The 15,585-nt window shown below is 39.0% G+C and overlaps 1 protein-coding gene across 42 annotated transcripts in view; it reads left to right on the forward strand.

Annotated features, from left to right (window-relative positions):
• Window positions 1-15,585, forward strand: part of PLCB4 (phospholipase C beta 4) — a 474,866-nt gene that overhangs the window by 271,758 nt on the left and 187,523 nt on the right. For 41 of the 42 annotated variants that reach the window (XM_060397119.1, XM_060397124.1, XM_060397137.1 and 38 more), the window contains one exon: window positions 11,905-12,003. The exons of the other annotated variant lie outside the window; for it this stretch is intronic. In XM_060397119.1, the coding sequence (XP_060253102.1) occupies window positions 11,905-12,003 (99 nt within the window). The remainder of the gene's footprint in view (window positions 1-11,904; window positions 12,004-15,585) is intronic. 42 annotated transcript variants of the gene reach the window in all.

The raw sequence follows: 15,585 nt of genomic DNA on the forward strand, positions 1-15,585 counted from the left end.
CAGTTAAGATTCTAAATCTTGACAGGAAAAGGAGAATGTTTTACAGCTTTATTTATTAGTCTGTTCCTGCTATTTATTTTTGCCAGAAATTCTGGTGGAAAATATGGACATTATTTAAAACTTGACTTATGTCAGAAAAATAAGATTTTTTTAATGTCATCTCTTTACTTTTAAAAACATTATTCTTGAATATAAACATTATAGTCATTCTAAATATTTTAAAATACAGAATGTATTGAATAATATAAAAATCACCTAAAATTCAGTCACCACAATATGTAACTACTGTTTTTATTTTGGTGTATATGTTGCTTGACTTTTTCTACTATTAAAGTGTGTGTTTTTTTTGTGTGAGGAATATGTATTAAAATATAAGACATAAAAATTTGGATCATACTTACAAACTATTTTGTAAGCAGCTTTTTTGCTTGCTTAATGATATGTTGAGAACGTTTGTATTTGCTTGACTAGAGTTGTGAATATTTTTGGAAACTCTTCTAAATATACTCTTGTTCAGCAAAGAACAATTCATTGAAAGCATTATTTTTAATGGACATAGAATACTTAAATACTCTTGTATATTTAACCAGTTGCTTATTGTTGCTCATATAAAGATAATTTTTTTCCTCCCATAAACAGCAGAACAGGGAGAATGTATTTTTGTACATAGATTTTATATACATTTTCAAGCCTATAGCAGTGTATGAAAAGTTGTTTTTTATCATACTGTACAAGAATTCTCTCACCTCCAACCCTCAACAGCATTGCCTATTATTTTCTTAGTCCTACACCCTTTATATGCCTTTTGAAAAGGTTATTTAATGGCTTGATGAAAACGGAGATATTTTTAGCAAATAGGGAAATTGTCATTAATGATGGAATATATCAGTGTCAAATTAAATTCTTACTTGAAGTAAAGCCATTTATTAAAGGCTCTGAATCATCTGCTGTAGCTGCCCATCTGTTTTTAGAAACACAAGGATTACCTTATTTAAAGATTGAAGAACAGTACATTGAAATATGCTTAATAGGGTCAACTAAGAGACCTTTTGAGTTCTGGAAAACAGCCTTGATTGTTGTCAACATGGGATCATTTAAGGCCATGGCTTATTTGGTTTGATGGGATTTATATGGTTGGATAAGACTTTCCTGGTGGCTCAGATGGTAAAGCGTCTGCTTGCAATGTGGGAGACCGGGGTTCTAATCCCTGGGTTAGGAAGATCCCCTGGAGAAGGAAATAGCAACCCACTCCAATACTCTTGCCTGGAAAATCCCATGGCGGGAGGAGCCTGGTAGGCTACAGTCCATGGGGCTGCAGAGTCAGACATGACTGAGTGACTTCACTTCACTTCACTTCATATGGTTGGACTGGGAAGGGATTAATTCTTTATGGAACTTTTGTATTGGAGGTAGAAGGTAAAAGATAAAAGTTTCACTTAAGAAAATCCGTAACTGAGCCATGGTGCATTTTTGTTTACTTGAAAGCTATATGTTATCAAGTGCAAGCAGACGCCTTTACAAATGAGTTCATTTGTTCACAAATAGAAGCACAAAAATGGAAAATGTCTTGGTTGACTTGGGGGAAGCTGAAAGGTTTATTTAAAGTTTGTATTTGTTGTTGAGGTGCAAAATTGTTAAAGGGCATTTGGATCATGGGGAAAGATATCCTGTGGAAGTACTTTTCAAAGGGTCATTGGAATAGAAAAACAGAAGTTATCTGAAATCATTTCTAGATGACATTCTATGCTGTTTTCCTTGATTCACTTGAACAAATGTATGTTGAATGCTCTTCCCTTCAAGGTGGAGCAGTGTCTTCTCCTTCTCAAACTGATTTGGCAACTTGCTAAGTAAGCCTTTTAGGAAATATGCCCAGCTTCAGTGGGCCCACTGTACTTGTTTCCTTGGGCTGCTGTTAAAAAAAATATCACAAACTAGTGGCTGAAAGCAACAGAAATTGATTCTTTCATCGTTCTAGAGGCCAGAAGCCTAAACTCAAGGTGCGCCGCAGGCTGCAGGGGAACGTCCGTCTCTCCCGTGTCCAGCTCCCGGGGACCACCGTCACTCCTGTCCAGCTCCCGGGGACCGCCGTCACTCCTTGGCTTGCGGCTGCATTACCCCATCTCTGGCTCCATGGCCACAGGGTCTCCCCTCTGTCCCGGTCAAACTTCCCTCTGCTTCGCTTTTGTCAGGACTTAGACAGCATTTCAGGCCCACTGGGAAGATGGACGATCCACGGGAACCTCTCTACCCTTAACTTAATCACATCTGGAAAGTCCTCCTTTGCCATATAAGAATATTTATAGGTTTCAGAGACTGGGATATAGGAGTCATTTGGGGGCCATAATTCAGCCTGACATACCCAGGATCTTCCTTAAATATACCTGATTTCGTGGAAATCCCCTGTCTGCTCTCTACCAGAACAAGAGACATAGGTCCAGAAACAAAAAATGATTTGCTGAAGTTTTGACCCAACTGTCTTAAAGGAGCAGAGGTGACTCCATAATCCAGCCAGTATACCTGGGATAGGTGGTCGAGTAACGTTTGAAGACCACCCTCTAGGTCCAGCCAAAGAGATCAGACAGCGGATCTGAGATGTGAGGCAACTCTCCTCCCCTGGTTCATCCCAGCTAAATGGATGAGGGGATAGGAGGTCATTTCATGGGTGAAGGGAAGGCACATCCTACTGAGTATCTGGGTCACCACAGCCCACCTGAACCCCCTGGTGGGCCTCCCCACTGATGCTTTCATCCTCTTATCAAGTTCTTTAGATGGAGCTTTGTACTACTTGCTCAGAAACAAGGTCTCCTGGGTACTCCCCTTCTTGCTAGTCCTCTCCATGCAGTCCAGGGAGGATTTTCCTCTACAGCCAGTGTAACAGCTAATCCCCCCCAGTTGCGTAAGAACTGAGAAACAATGAAACTATTTAAAGGCCCGCTGGCCTCCTTCCAGTAGCCGCTCAAGGTGTTTACTCTGGAAAAGGTACTGAGTTACACATCCCATCCTCTGTGTAAATTTCCCTCACTTCCCGTGTTCCTTATGAAGGACCATTTCCTGTGGGCTCTGTGGGGCTGAGGTGGTGCTCTTCCAGGAGACAATGAACCCTGAAGTGTCTTCTCAGTGAGGCCTTACAAGGCAAGCCAGAGAAGTGAAGGAGAGGATCCTTTGGGGTGGCAGTAAAAGCATTTGGGCTTTTGTTTTATATCAGTTAGCTACGGGTGGAGTTTTGAGATCATTGCACAAAGGACATAGTTAAACAGCGGTCAGTTCTTCTCTCCCTGGCTTTTAAAAGAAGTAGCTATTTGTCCTTTTAACTTTTGTGGAGTCAGTTGGACTGTGACACACACCTTCATTTAATCCCATTTAAAAGTCAGTTATCTGGATCAAACCGCTATTAAACACAACTGGTTGGGTCAGTGTTTTCTGGTCTGTGGGTCATAGTCATGCCCAAGGAAGTACAAGGAGCAGCGCCCCTCTTTCCAGTCTCATTTAAAATTGGGAAAATTAAGGGTATTCCAGTGTCATTTTTCAAAAATGCCTCTTACTTTGTTTAGAATTTGCAGTGCTCCGAAAAAGTAAGCAGTGAAATAGCTCCTACCTCCGCTGCTAACCTTTTTCAAGATCAAGGTCAAAATTACCCTCCTCTTACCATTAGCCCCACCAATGCCCTTCACACAGTGAGACCTCTATGATGAAATTAGTGTCCCACGTAGACATGAATCTTCAAGTAGTAAGGACAGTAGTAAAATCAGAGAACCATCTGCACTGAGAATGTCTTCTGTATGTCCTTCTACTGAAAAGATCCTGGGAGAACCAGAGTTAAACCAATGAAAGATGATGTAAGTTGATATAAGCTATCTTTTCATTTTCATTTTCGGTAGGCGCATTTCATATCAAAAGCTTCTTGTTGCTATTCCCTCTAAAATAAAAACGAAGGAAATATTGAAAGGAATGGTTGGCAGGAGTGGAGAGATCATAGAACACCTAAAGATTTACAGAGGAGCGGCATTTTTGCCCACCAGGGAGGCCACCATGCTGCATTTTCTTCCGTCCTTAATGCTGATACTTAGGTCCCTGTAGTTAGCTCGTCTGATTATAGGTCACTGAACAACACACCCACGACAGCCCGAGGGGGTCTGCAGGTCTGTTTCTCTCTGCAGATCTGTTTCAGGATGTGAAAGGCAGGAACGCACACCATTATACTAGAAGCTTGCCTCCACGCTGCCTTGGATGAATGGGCTGTGTGTGTGGACTCTGAAAAATGGGCATGGAAAGACACAGAGAGAGGTGATGGGGAGGAGCAGAGACGTAGAAGAGAAGAAGCGTGATCCAGTCGCAGTCACTGTGGGAGAGAGACTCATGGACCCGCCCACTCACAGATGGACTGGCTTCTCCCACCAGATGTGGCGTGGCTTGTCTGCCTTGGCATTCCACAGGAATCTTCTCACTTCATCTGGGCTGGTTAAGTCTTCAGCCTTGTCAATAATACATAATGGAGTAGCTTCTCCTTCACAGCAATAGTTGCTGTTATGAAGAAGCTGCCTTGAAATGTGACCTCATGGGCTCTTCGTCAGCTTTCAATTATTCGGGGCTGAACAATCATGTATCTGCCTCTCTGTATGATTTCAACTTTTTTTTCCTTTTTGGAATTTGCATTCTTTTTTATTTGCAAAAGGAACGTATTCTTATAATAAATAAAATTCCAACATAGAGATAACATGAAAGATACCTTGGTTTTTCAACCCCGAGCTGTGTTCCCTCCCCAGAAGTAAGCAGAGTCATAAACTTGGAAGGTTCTTTCTAAACTTATTAATAATTTATCTATACACACACATATATAACATATATACACCCAAGTGAAGTGACCTGAAGTCACTCAGTCCTGTCCGACTCTTTGCGACCCCATGGACTGCAGCCTCCCAGGCTCCTCCGTCTATGGGATTTTCCAGGCAAGAGTACTGGAGTGGGTTGCCGTTTCCTTCTCCAGAGGATCTTCCCAACTCAGGGATTGAACCCGGGTCTCCTGCATTGCAGGCGGACGCTTTACCCTCTAAGCCACCAAAGAAGTATATAATTTTGTCTTGTGTGTGTGCATGATTTTACATAAATGGTACCACACTGTTCACTGTAACTGTGTATTTAGGTAAATGGTGTCACACTGGTCCTATTCCGTACCATTACATCGCTTCCTACAAAAATACGGTTTTCATTTAATGGCATGTATTAGAGACTTCTCACGTTCCACTTCACATCATCTTGTTAACTGTGCCTGTATGAGACTTTTTAGCACATCACATTGATATGTTTTCAGTGTGGAAAGATCCTGAACTTTTCTTTCAATAACTTTCTGGAATAGACTGGCTCATATTTTGCTAGAGGTTTTTCTCTGTGAGAATGAACTTTAGGGTTGGTTGGTTTCATATTAACTTTTGTGATATCATTGTCAGGATCTGATAAAGGACCTGGAAAATGAGTCAGGTAGCACTTCTACTTTTTTTTTTTTTAACTATCCTGGAAAAACAGAGGTACACAGGATTTTACCTTTTCTTTGAATATTTGGTAGAACTTACCTGTAAAGCCATCTGGGCTTAATCTTTTGCTATTCTTTTTTTTCAATTTCTTCCAAGATCACTGGTGTGTTTAAGTGTTCTGCTCGTTTATTGAGCCAAATTTATTTTAACTTTGAGAAACATCCACTTTAAGTTTTTAAATATTTTGGTTAAAGTTACACATAGCACCTCGCACTGTGTTCACCATCTCTTCGTATTTACACTCCACCTTCCATCATGGACACTGCTGAGTTTATGGTTCTTCCTCATCCTCCTTCCTGCCCTTGTCCCTCTGTCACTTGCATCACAACCTAGGTATGTAATACATAGCTTGAAAATAATGAAACGATCAGTAAAAGTCACTTTTTTCTGAATATGCATGTATTAGTTCAACTCTGGCAAGTGACAGAGAAAGGGGTGGGGTAGGAAGGAGAGCAAGGAACATGAAGAATTGGACTTGACTTTTCCCATCTTTCGTTTCTAATAAGTTTATAATTTCTGCTTTGACAACATGCTTTAACTCAAGAGTTGTTTGTAAGTGTACGTGTAGGTTTATGTTTAATTCCTGTGTGTGTAGATTTTATACATCTCTGTCATTGACTTCCCTGGTGGCTCAGATGGTAAAGTGTCTGCCTACAATGTGGGAGACCCAGGTTCAATCCCTGGATTAGGAAGATCTCCTGGAGGAGTAAATGGCAACCCACTCTAGTATTCTTGCTTAGAAAATCCCATGGATGGAGGAGCCTGGTAGGCTACAGTCCATGGGGTCACAAAGAGTCAGACACGACTGAGTGACTTCACTTGTCATTAAGCTATAATTAATTGTGGTCAGTAAGCATGGCCACTGTAATTTCTTTCTTTCTTTTTTTCTAGACAGAGCTAGAGCTTTAATTCCAGGTTAACCAGCAAGGAGACTGGAGGCAAGGCTCTGAAATGTCTTTACAATCTGTAATTTCTGACTCCTGAAAAATATTGAGATCTTTCTCTGTGGCTTGATCATGATTATATTGTTATATGTGTGGGGTAGTTGGGTACAAAGAGAATGAAGTAAAGATATATATGGGTATGAGGCTAAATGCATAAAGTAACATATTTAACTTATATTAAACATATATTTAACTTATGTAAGCTTCATCAGGAAGCCTCCATAAGCCTCTTATCCTTCTCCATCAGAGGGCAGACAGACTGAAAACCACAATTACAGAAAACTAACCAATCTGATCATATGGACCACAGCCTTGTCTTAACTCAATGAAACTATGAGTCGTGCCTTGTACGGCCACTGAAGATGGATGGGTCATGGTGGAGAGTTCTGACAAAACACGGTCCACTGAAGAAGGGAATGGCAAACCACTTCAGTATTCTTGCCTTGAGAACCCCATGGACATTATGTAAAGGCAAAAAGATAGGATACCGAAAGATGAACTCCCCAGGTCAGCAGGTGCCCAATATGCTACTGGAGAAAAGTGGAGAACCAACACCAGAAAGAAGGAAAAGATGGAGTCAAAGCAAAAACAACAACCAGTTGTATGTGACTGGTGATGGAAGTAAAGTCCGATGCTGTAAAGGGCAATATTGCATAGGAACCTGGAATCTTAGGTCCGTGAATCAAGGCAAATTGGAAGTGGTCAAACAGGAGATGTCAAGAATGAACATTGACATTTTAGGAATCAGCAAACTAAAATGGACTGGAAAGGGTGAATTTAACTCAGATGACCATTATATCTACTACTGTGGGAAAGAATCCCTTAGAAGAAATGGAGTAGCCATCACAGTCAACAAAAGAATCTGAAATGCAATACTTGGATGCAGTCTCAAAAACGACAGAATGATCTCTGTTCATTTCCAAAGCAAACCATTCAGTATCACAGTAATCCAACAACTCTATGCCACGATCACTAATGAAATTGAACAAAGAAGCTGAAGTTGAATGGATCTCTGAAGACCTACAAGACCTTCTGGAAATAACATCCAAAATGATGTCCTTTTCATTATAGGGGACTGGAATGCAAAAGTAGGAAGTCAAGAAATACCTAGAGTAACATGCAAATTTGGCCATGGAGTACAGAATGAAGCAGTGCAAAGACTAACAGAGTTTTGCCAAGAAAATGCACTGGTCGTAGCAAAGACCCTCTTCCGACAACACAAGAGAAGACTTTACACATGGACATCACCAGATGGTCAATACTGAAATCAGAATGATTATACTCTTTGTAGCCAAAGATGGAGAAGCTCTATACAGCAAAAACGAGACCGGGAGCTGACTGTGGCTCAGATCATGAACTCCTTATTGCCAAATTCAGACTTAAATGGAAGAAAGTAAGGAAAACCATTAGACCATTCAAGTATGATCTAAATCAAATTCCTTTCAATTATACATTGACAAAAAGATTCAAGGGATTAGATCTGATAGACAGAGTGCCTGAAGAACTATGGACGGAGGTTTGTGACATTGTATAGGAGGCAGGGATCAAGACCATCCCCAAGAAAAAGAAATGCAAAAAGGCAAAATGGTTGTCTGAGGAGGCCTTACAAATGCTATGAAAAGAAGAGAAGGAAAAGGCAAAAGAGAAAAGGAAAGATATATACATTTGAATGCAGAGTTCCAGCGAATAGCAAGGAGAGATAAGAAAGCCTTTTTCAGTGATCAGTGCAAAGAAATAGAGGAAAACAACAGAATGGGAAAGACTAGAGATCTCTTCAAGAAAATTTGAGATACCAAGGGACCATTTCATGTTAAGATGGGCACAATAAAGGACAGAAATTATATGGACCTAACAGAAGCAGAAGATATTAAGAAGAGGGTGCAAGAATACACAGAAGAACTATACAAAAAGGATCTTGTTGACCCAGATAATCACGATGGTGTGATCACTCACCTAGAGCCAGACATCCTGGGGTGTGAAGTCAAGTGAGCCTTAGGAAGCATCACTACAAACAAAGCTAGTGGAGGTGATGGAATTCCAGTTGAGCTATTTCAAATCCTAAAAGATGGTGCTGTGAAAGTGCTGCACTCAATATGCCAGCAAATTTGGAAGGCACAGCAGTGGCCGCAGGACTGGAAAAGGTCAGTTTTCATTCCAATCCCTAAGAAAGGCAATGCCAAAGAATGCTCAAACTCCTGCACAATTGCACTCATTTCACATGTTAGCAAAGTAATGCAGTAATGCTCAAAAGTCTCCAATCCAGGCTTCAACAATATATGACCCATGAGATTCCAGATGTTCAAGTTGGATTTAGAAAAGGCAGAGGAACCAGAGATCAAATTGCCAACATATGTCGGATCATTAAATAAGAAAGAGAGTTGAAGAAAAACATCTACTTCTGCTTTATTGACTATGCCAAAGCCTTTGACTGTGTGAATCACAACAAACTGTGATCCACAGTTCTTAAAAAATCCACAAAATTCTTAAAGTGATGGGAATAACAGACCACTTGACCTGCCTCCTGAGAAATATGTATGCAGGTCAAGAAGCAGAAGTTAGAACTAGACATGGAACAACAGACTGGTTCCAAATTGGGAAAGGAGTACATCAAGGCTGTATTATGTCACCCTGCTTATTTAACTTATATGCAGAATTCAAGAGAAATGCTGGGATGGAGGAAGCACAAGCTGGAATCAAGATTGCTAGGAGAAATATCAATAACCTCAGATATGCAGATGACATCACCCTTATGGCAGAAAGCGAAGAACTAAAGAGCCTTTTGATGAAAGTGAAAGAGGAGAGTGAAAAAGTTGGCTTAAAACTTAACACTCAGAAAACTAAGATTATGGCATCCAGTCCCATCACTTCCTGACAAATAGATGGGGAAACAGTGGAAACAGTGACAGACTTTATCTTGGGGGGCTCCAAAATCACTGCGGATGATAACTGCAGCCGTGAAATTAAAAGACGCTTGCTCCTTGTAAGGAAAGCTATGATCAACCTAGACAGCATATTCAAAAGCAGAGACATTACTTTGCCCGCAAAGGTCCGTCTAGTCAAAGCTATGGTTTTTCTAGTAGTCGTGTGTGGATGTGAGAGTTGTACTATAAAGAAAGCTGAGTGCTGAAGGTGAGCGCTGAAGAACTGATGCTTTTGAACTGTGGTGTTGAAGAAGGCTCTTGAGAGTCCCTGAGACTGCAGGGAGATCCAACCAATCCATCTTAAGGGAGATCAGTCGTGGTTTTTCATTGGAAGAACTGATGCTGAAGCTGAAGCTGAAGCTCCAATACTTTGGCCACCTGCTGTGAAGACCTGACTCATTGGAAAATATCTTGATACTGGAAAAGATTGAAGGCTGGAGAAGACAGGGATGACAGAGGATGAGACAGTTGGATGGCATCACCAACTCAATGGAAATGAGTTTGGGTGGTCTCCAGGAATTGGTGATGGACTGGGAGGCCTGGTGTGCTGCAGTCCATGGGGTCACAAATAGTCGGACCCAACTGAGTGACTGAACTGACTGACTGAGTCATTGAAGTTGTTTTGTTAAATTTCTATGTGTGATAATAAGATCCTCAATAGTCTTCCATTAATTTCTGAGAATTGTTATCTGTTTGTGACTTTGCCATTTATTCTTTGTATTTTCAGTTTTTCAATAGATATTTTGATGCTCTGTGGTCACATGTTTAATATTAATAACTTTTAAATAATTTTTATCATCCCTTCTCTTCATGTGACTTCTTATTGTCTCTTTCTTTTTTCCTTGAAGTGTATTTTGTCTAATATTATTTTTATACCTGCTCCCTTCCTAACCTGTGTCTGTTATATTTTCCTTTCCTCCCTTCATTTTTAAACTTCCTCTATAGCTTTCATTTTATAAATATTTCTGGCAAACAACTATAATGCTTCCTAATTTGAAAGCCTTTTTCTTTTATAAATGAATTTAGCAAATTCATATTTATTAGAATTAGTAATATATTGTAATTTTACTTTGTGTTTCCTGGTTATTGTGTGTTCTTCTTTTTTCCCCTTCCTTTCCCACATTTTTTTATCTTTTTAATGGAGGCTCATATTTCTTTGTTATGTTTTTTCCTCTTATTAACTTGGAAGTTATACTTTGCATTTATATTTTCTGTGAGGAAAATTCTTGAATTTCTAACACTCATAATTGATCTTCTATTTTTCTGCCAATATCTAGAGTTTTAATTACCTATATTCCTCACCCTAAAATGCTTTTGTTGCCCTTTGTTCCATATTTCCTTCCCTCCAGCACCTGTATCGATGTAATCTGAGATTTGGATACTAGATTGTACTGTCTTTATCTTTTTCTTGTACTTTCACTTTTTCTTTTTGTAAAAGATATAAAACTTAAGAGTAAACTGTCTCTTTTTTAAAATTTTCTTCTTTCTTTCTTCCTTCCAACCTTACTTCCCATATCTCCTATTTCTAAGTTTTTTTTTCCCTTGACAGAATATATAATAGACTAAATCTTTCATGATTAGTTTCACCTCAAGATATATTTAGTTGTGTGTGTCTTCCACTACCATTTATACCACCTGCATCACTCGATTTTTTTCATATTGAGGACACAAATGTCAGAGTTCAGAAATGCTCTTGTACTATCACTTTAATTATTCCCATCCTCTGTTGGCTTTTCTTTAAGGGATTCTACCAGGTGGTCTTTGAACCTTCTGTTTCCATTTTCCATAAAAGAAAAGAAAAAGAAAAGTAAGCGATAAGGAAGTTATGATCTAGCATTAAAATCCAGGATTATATCTATATGGGAAGTGCTGGAGGGAAGGAAATATGGAATGAAGGGAAATAAAAAACATTTTAGGGTGTGGGATATTTTAAATTCCAGATATTGGCAGAATAGAAGGTCTATGAGTGTTAAAATTTAAGAACTTTCCTAATAGAAAATTTAAAATGAAAAATAAAACTCACAAATAATAAGAAGGAAAAAATAGAATAAAGAAATAAGAGCCCCCTTTATAAAGAAAGCAGATAAAAAATATCAGGAAAGAGGGAAAAACAGTCTAGTGCAGGCTTATAGAACCACTCACTCTTTGTGTGTGTGTGTGTGTGTGTGTGTGTGTGTGTGTGTGTGTGTGTGTGTGTGTGTGTTTCATCCAAAGACTTCAGATTTTATGTATAAAATTACTTTATAGGATTTGAAGAGGAAGGGGGAAGCCTCCCAAATGATCACCTCTGTTATTTCTTCATGTTATTTCTTTAGATGTAGCAACCAGGACAAGCGGATTCAGGGTCAGATGAAGAGAAGAAGGAAAAAAAACCAAAAGTCAATTAATGGACTTAGTCTATGTGTATGAAGCAAAGCTTTTGCAAACACATAAATATCAAGTGATTAACCTTTGCTCTGCACTTGTTTTTTTAATTGTGTACACTGATTATATATTCTTTTTCATTTTCAGGTCTTGACTCTAATCATGGCCAAACCTTATGAATTTAATTGGCAGAAGGAAGTTCCTTCCTTTTTGCAAGAAGGAGCAGTTTTTGACAGATATGAAGAGGTAAAGGAGTGCTATTAATCTTTTCTCTCAAAACATGATTTTTTCATTTTAATTACAGTATTGAGTAAATAGTATTTGACATAAGTAAGAACATCTTGGAGATTTATAAGTTGAAATAGTTGGAAACAGTCAATGTTATGAGATATAATAATGATAATAATACTATAATTTATTGAGCACTCTCTCTGCGCCAGCTATAATAAGGATGATGACAGTATAAATTATCGTGTGCTCACTGTGTGCCAGAAATCTTTCTAAGCACTTCCTGTGTATTATTTGTTCAACTCCTTACAATAACCTTATTAGGTCATTGCCACAATTATGCTTATTTTACAGATGGGTTTCATGGAGTAATAGTTTTTGCTTAATCACGTGCTTCAGGCATTCTTTCCTCATCAAACTTTCTATTTGTCATACATGTAATAGCGATCGGACTTTGTGCTGGTCACTTGCTTTGCTCGTCTCATTTATACAGACCAGTTTAACCAAAGCTTTGCATACTTCTGCTTCTACCATTTATTGCTTGTGTCCTTGCAAGGTGGCGGTGGCTCCAGATTTTCTAGAAACCAAGGGCTTGGGTTCACCAGTCTATTCAGAAAGTTTAGGTAGGTGAGTGGAAGCCTTCTTTGCATTGTTAATATGTTGTTTTTCTTAGATTTTACTTGAATTTGAAGTTACTCTGGGAGGGATATGTGATGAAACTGTATTGCCTCTGCGGTGAAGTAAGATGCAAAACTTGTTCAGACTTCATGTAGAGTCAGAATTGGTTCCTTTCAAAATCCATGGACTATATTGTATGTGGCTTCCCAGAGCTTCAGATCATCAGGCTTTTCTCATGAGGACTATGGGCTGAGACAACTCAGTAATTTGTTGACTTGGTTTTTCCACGGTGTGTAGCATGATGCTTTCTGGGTTTGCACCATAGTTGCTTTGTGTAAACAAAATTGAGGAAAGAAAAGGATGGACTCAAATGTGGTCAGTGTTCCCTGTACTGAATCGGCGTATTGGGGTGACAGTTACTTATATGACTGAAGCTTCACTGCTTCTCTGAAAGAACAGAAAACTGCATTCTGCTATAAGAAGAAACAGAAAACAATCTTCTACCACCTGGAGGCAACCACTATTAACTCTTTGGTAGTTTTTTTCTACTCTTTTTTTTTTTTTTTCTCTTCCATCGATATAGACTAATCTTTTGAAAATGTAAATCAGAATCTCTTCTTCCTCTATTTAAAATGCTCCATGACTCTCTATTGTATTATAGGATGAAGGAAATGCATCAGAGTGAAATACAAGGCCTTCCATAATTTGACTCCTACCTAATTCTCCAGTCTTGTTCCCCACTAGTTTTCTATGCACATTCTTGGTTTTAACACTAACAATACACTTACAATTTCCCCAATGAACTGTTCTATTTCATGCTTTGTATATACTGCTGCCTTTTCCTGAAATGCACTTATCCCTCCTTATTTCACTGGCAAACTCCTATTCATCCTTAAGAACTCAAATGAGAACTCTTTGTTTTTTAATATCTTCCTTGACCCATTAAATAAGAAGTGATCATTCCTCTGTGCTACCTCTAATGTACCCTTGCACATATTACACTGTACTCACCTTTTAATTTAATTTTTTCATCTCTCGTAGTATACTCTGAGTTTCTTGAGGTCAAGGGCCATATTTTACTTATCTTTTTCTCTCCAGGGACTAGCAGAATGCCTGCAACTGCCAAATTCACTGTATATGTCTAATATCTAATGTCAAAAGGGATTTCAGATGTAATTGATCCTAACCCAGTCTGGTTTTATTATAGTTTGTACATTTTCTTGATAATTGAAAAGGTGAGAGGACATATGGATCCTTGAGATCCATATGAAAATCTGTACTTCAACACATTCGAAAATTAGGCTAAATCATATTACATTTTCATCTTTTAGGTTAAAAATGGTCAGTATCAACAATTTGATATAGTTCAAACCTGAAGTGAAGAAGTGAAACTTGCTCAGGTGTCTGACTCTTTGCGACCCCATGGAGTGTATAGTCCATGGAGCTCTCTAAGCCAGAATACTGGAGTGAGTAGCCTTTCCGTTCTCCAGGGGATCTTCCCAACCCAGGGATCGAACCCAGGTTTCCTGCTTTGCAGGCTGATTCTTTATCAGCTGAGCCACCAGGGAAGCTCAAGAATACTGGAGTGGGTAACCTATCCCTTCTCCAGCAGATCTTCCCAACCTAGGAATCGAACCAGGGTGTCCTGCTTTAGAGGCGGATCCTTTACTAACTAAGCTATGAGGGAAACCTACAAAGTAAATTCACTTGCCTACTTTCGTCCGCTTCTCACACCTTGGCAAAGAAAGCCAAGACTAGCTTGGATGCATTTCCAGGCTTTCTCCCAGATACACCAGGTCTAGACTGGGTACCCGCGCCCTGACAGTGATCGCAATTGCCCTTCATTGTGAGCTGACGAGACATCTCTCCCTGAATCTGCTAGAGTATCCCAAAAGATTTGCAGTTTTCTGAGACAGTTTCCCAGGCTCTGAAAATCTATAGGATAGTTTAAAAATACATCCTGGCTTTCAGTTCCTCAAATAAGGTCATTTTGTAGAGATTAAATGTAGTAACTGGCTGAGTGTTTCTTTTGTTGTCATATAAGCAGAAACCTATTAAAGAAAAAGTACTTTTTTGGATAAATTGTAATGTGATTTGATAAACTGGAAGTTTATCATCATCCAGTCATTTTTATTTCTCATGATGGTTTTTTGGTTTTGGTTATTAATCATCACAACTCACTTATATTTAGAAAATACTGATGACTTGCACTTCTAAAGACATTTGCTTTCTTCCAGGTTCCTCTGAAAATGAGATAAAGCTAGAATAAAAGAAATCTTAACAAGTATTAAATACAATCTCATTAAACTTTCAACTTTCTTTAGTGCTATTTTACTAGGATGACAAGTAAAAAAAATTTAGCTTCTTAAATATATCTCTTCGTGAAACGTATAAAATTGGTGTTGACCTTAAAAATAAAAGTTACTTTATCAGCAAAAATGTGTTTATTTAGGAATAGCAGAGGAATTGCAATTTGAGACAAACATGCTAGTAAAAGCCATTGACAAGGGGCCTTCCCTGGTGGTTCAGTGGTTCAGACTTTGCCTTCTAAGGTAGGGGGTGCTGGTTCTCTCCCTGGTCAGGAAACTACTGTCCCACGTGCCATGTGGCCAAAAGTCCAGGAAACATAAAGTGGAAGAAATATTGTAACAAATTCAATAAAGACTGGGAAAAAAAAAAAAAAAAGCCATTGACAAGTCCAGCTAATGAAGGAGGGCAACAGTATTGTTGAGAGAAAAAGGAAGTTGGGAAGGGTTGTTTTGAATAAAAATCCACTGGAGAAAAGAGACAGGAGGGAAGTGGCTGCCGCTCACGGGCCATCTGTTGGGCTGGTTGACTTCTTGTGGGAGAGGCTGTGTAACATCTTTTCCTTTGGGGGGGCCTGTATTCATTTGATGGTTCTCTCCAGTGATGATTCTTCTCTGTAACTGATAATTCTGAGGCAGTTTCCCAGGCTCTGGAAATCCAGAGGATAATTAAAAA

Source organism: Ovis aries, chromosome 13, assembly GCF_016772045.2.
Source record: "Ovis aries strain OAR_USU_Benz2616 breed Rambouillet chromosome 13, ARS-UI_Ramb_v3.0, whole genome shotgun sequence".
In the NCBI taxonomy this organism is placed as follows: Eukaryota; Metazoa; Chordata; class Mammalia; order Artiodactyla; family Bovidae; genus Ovis; species Ovis aries.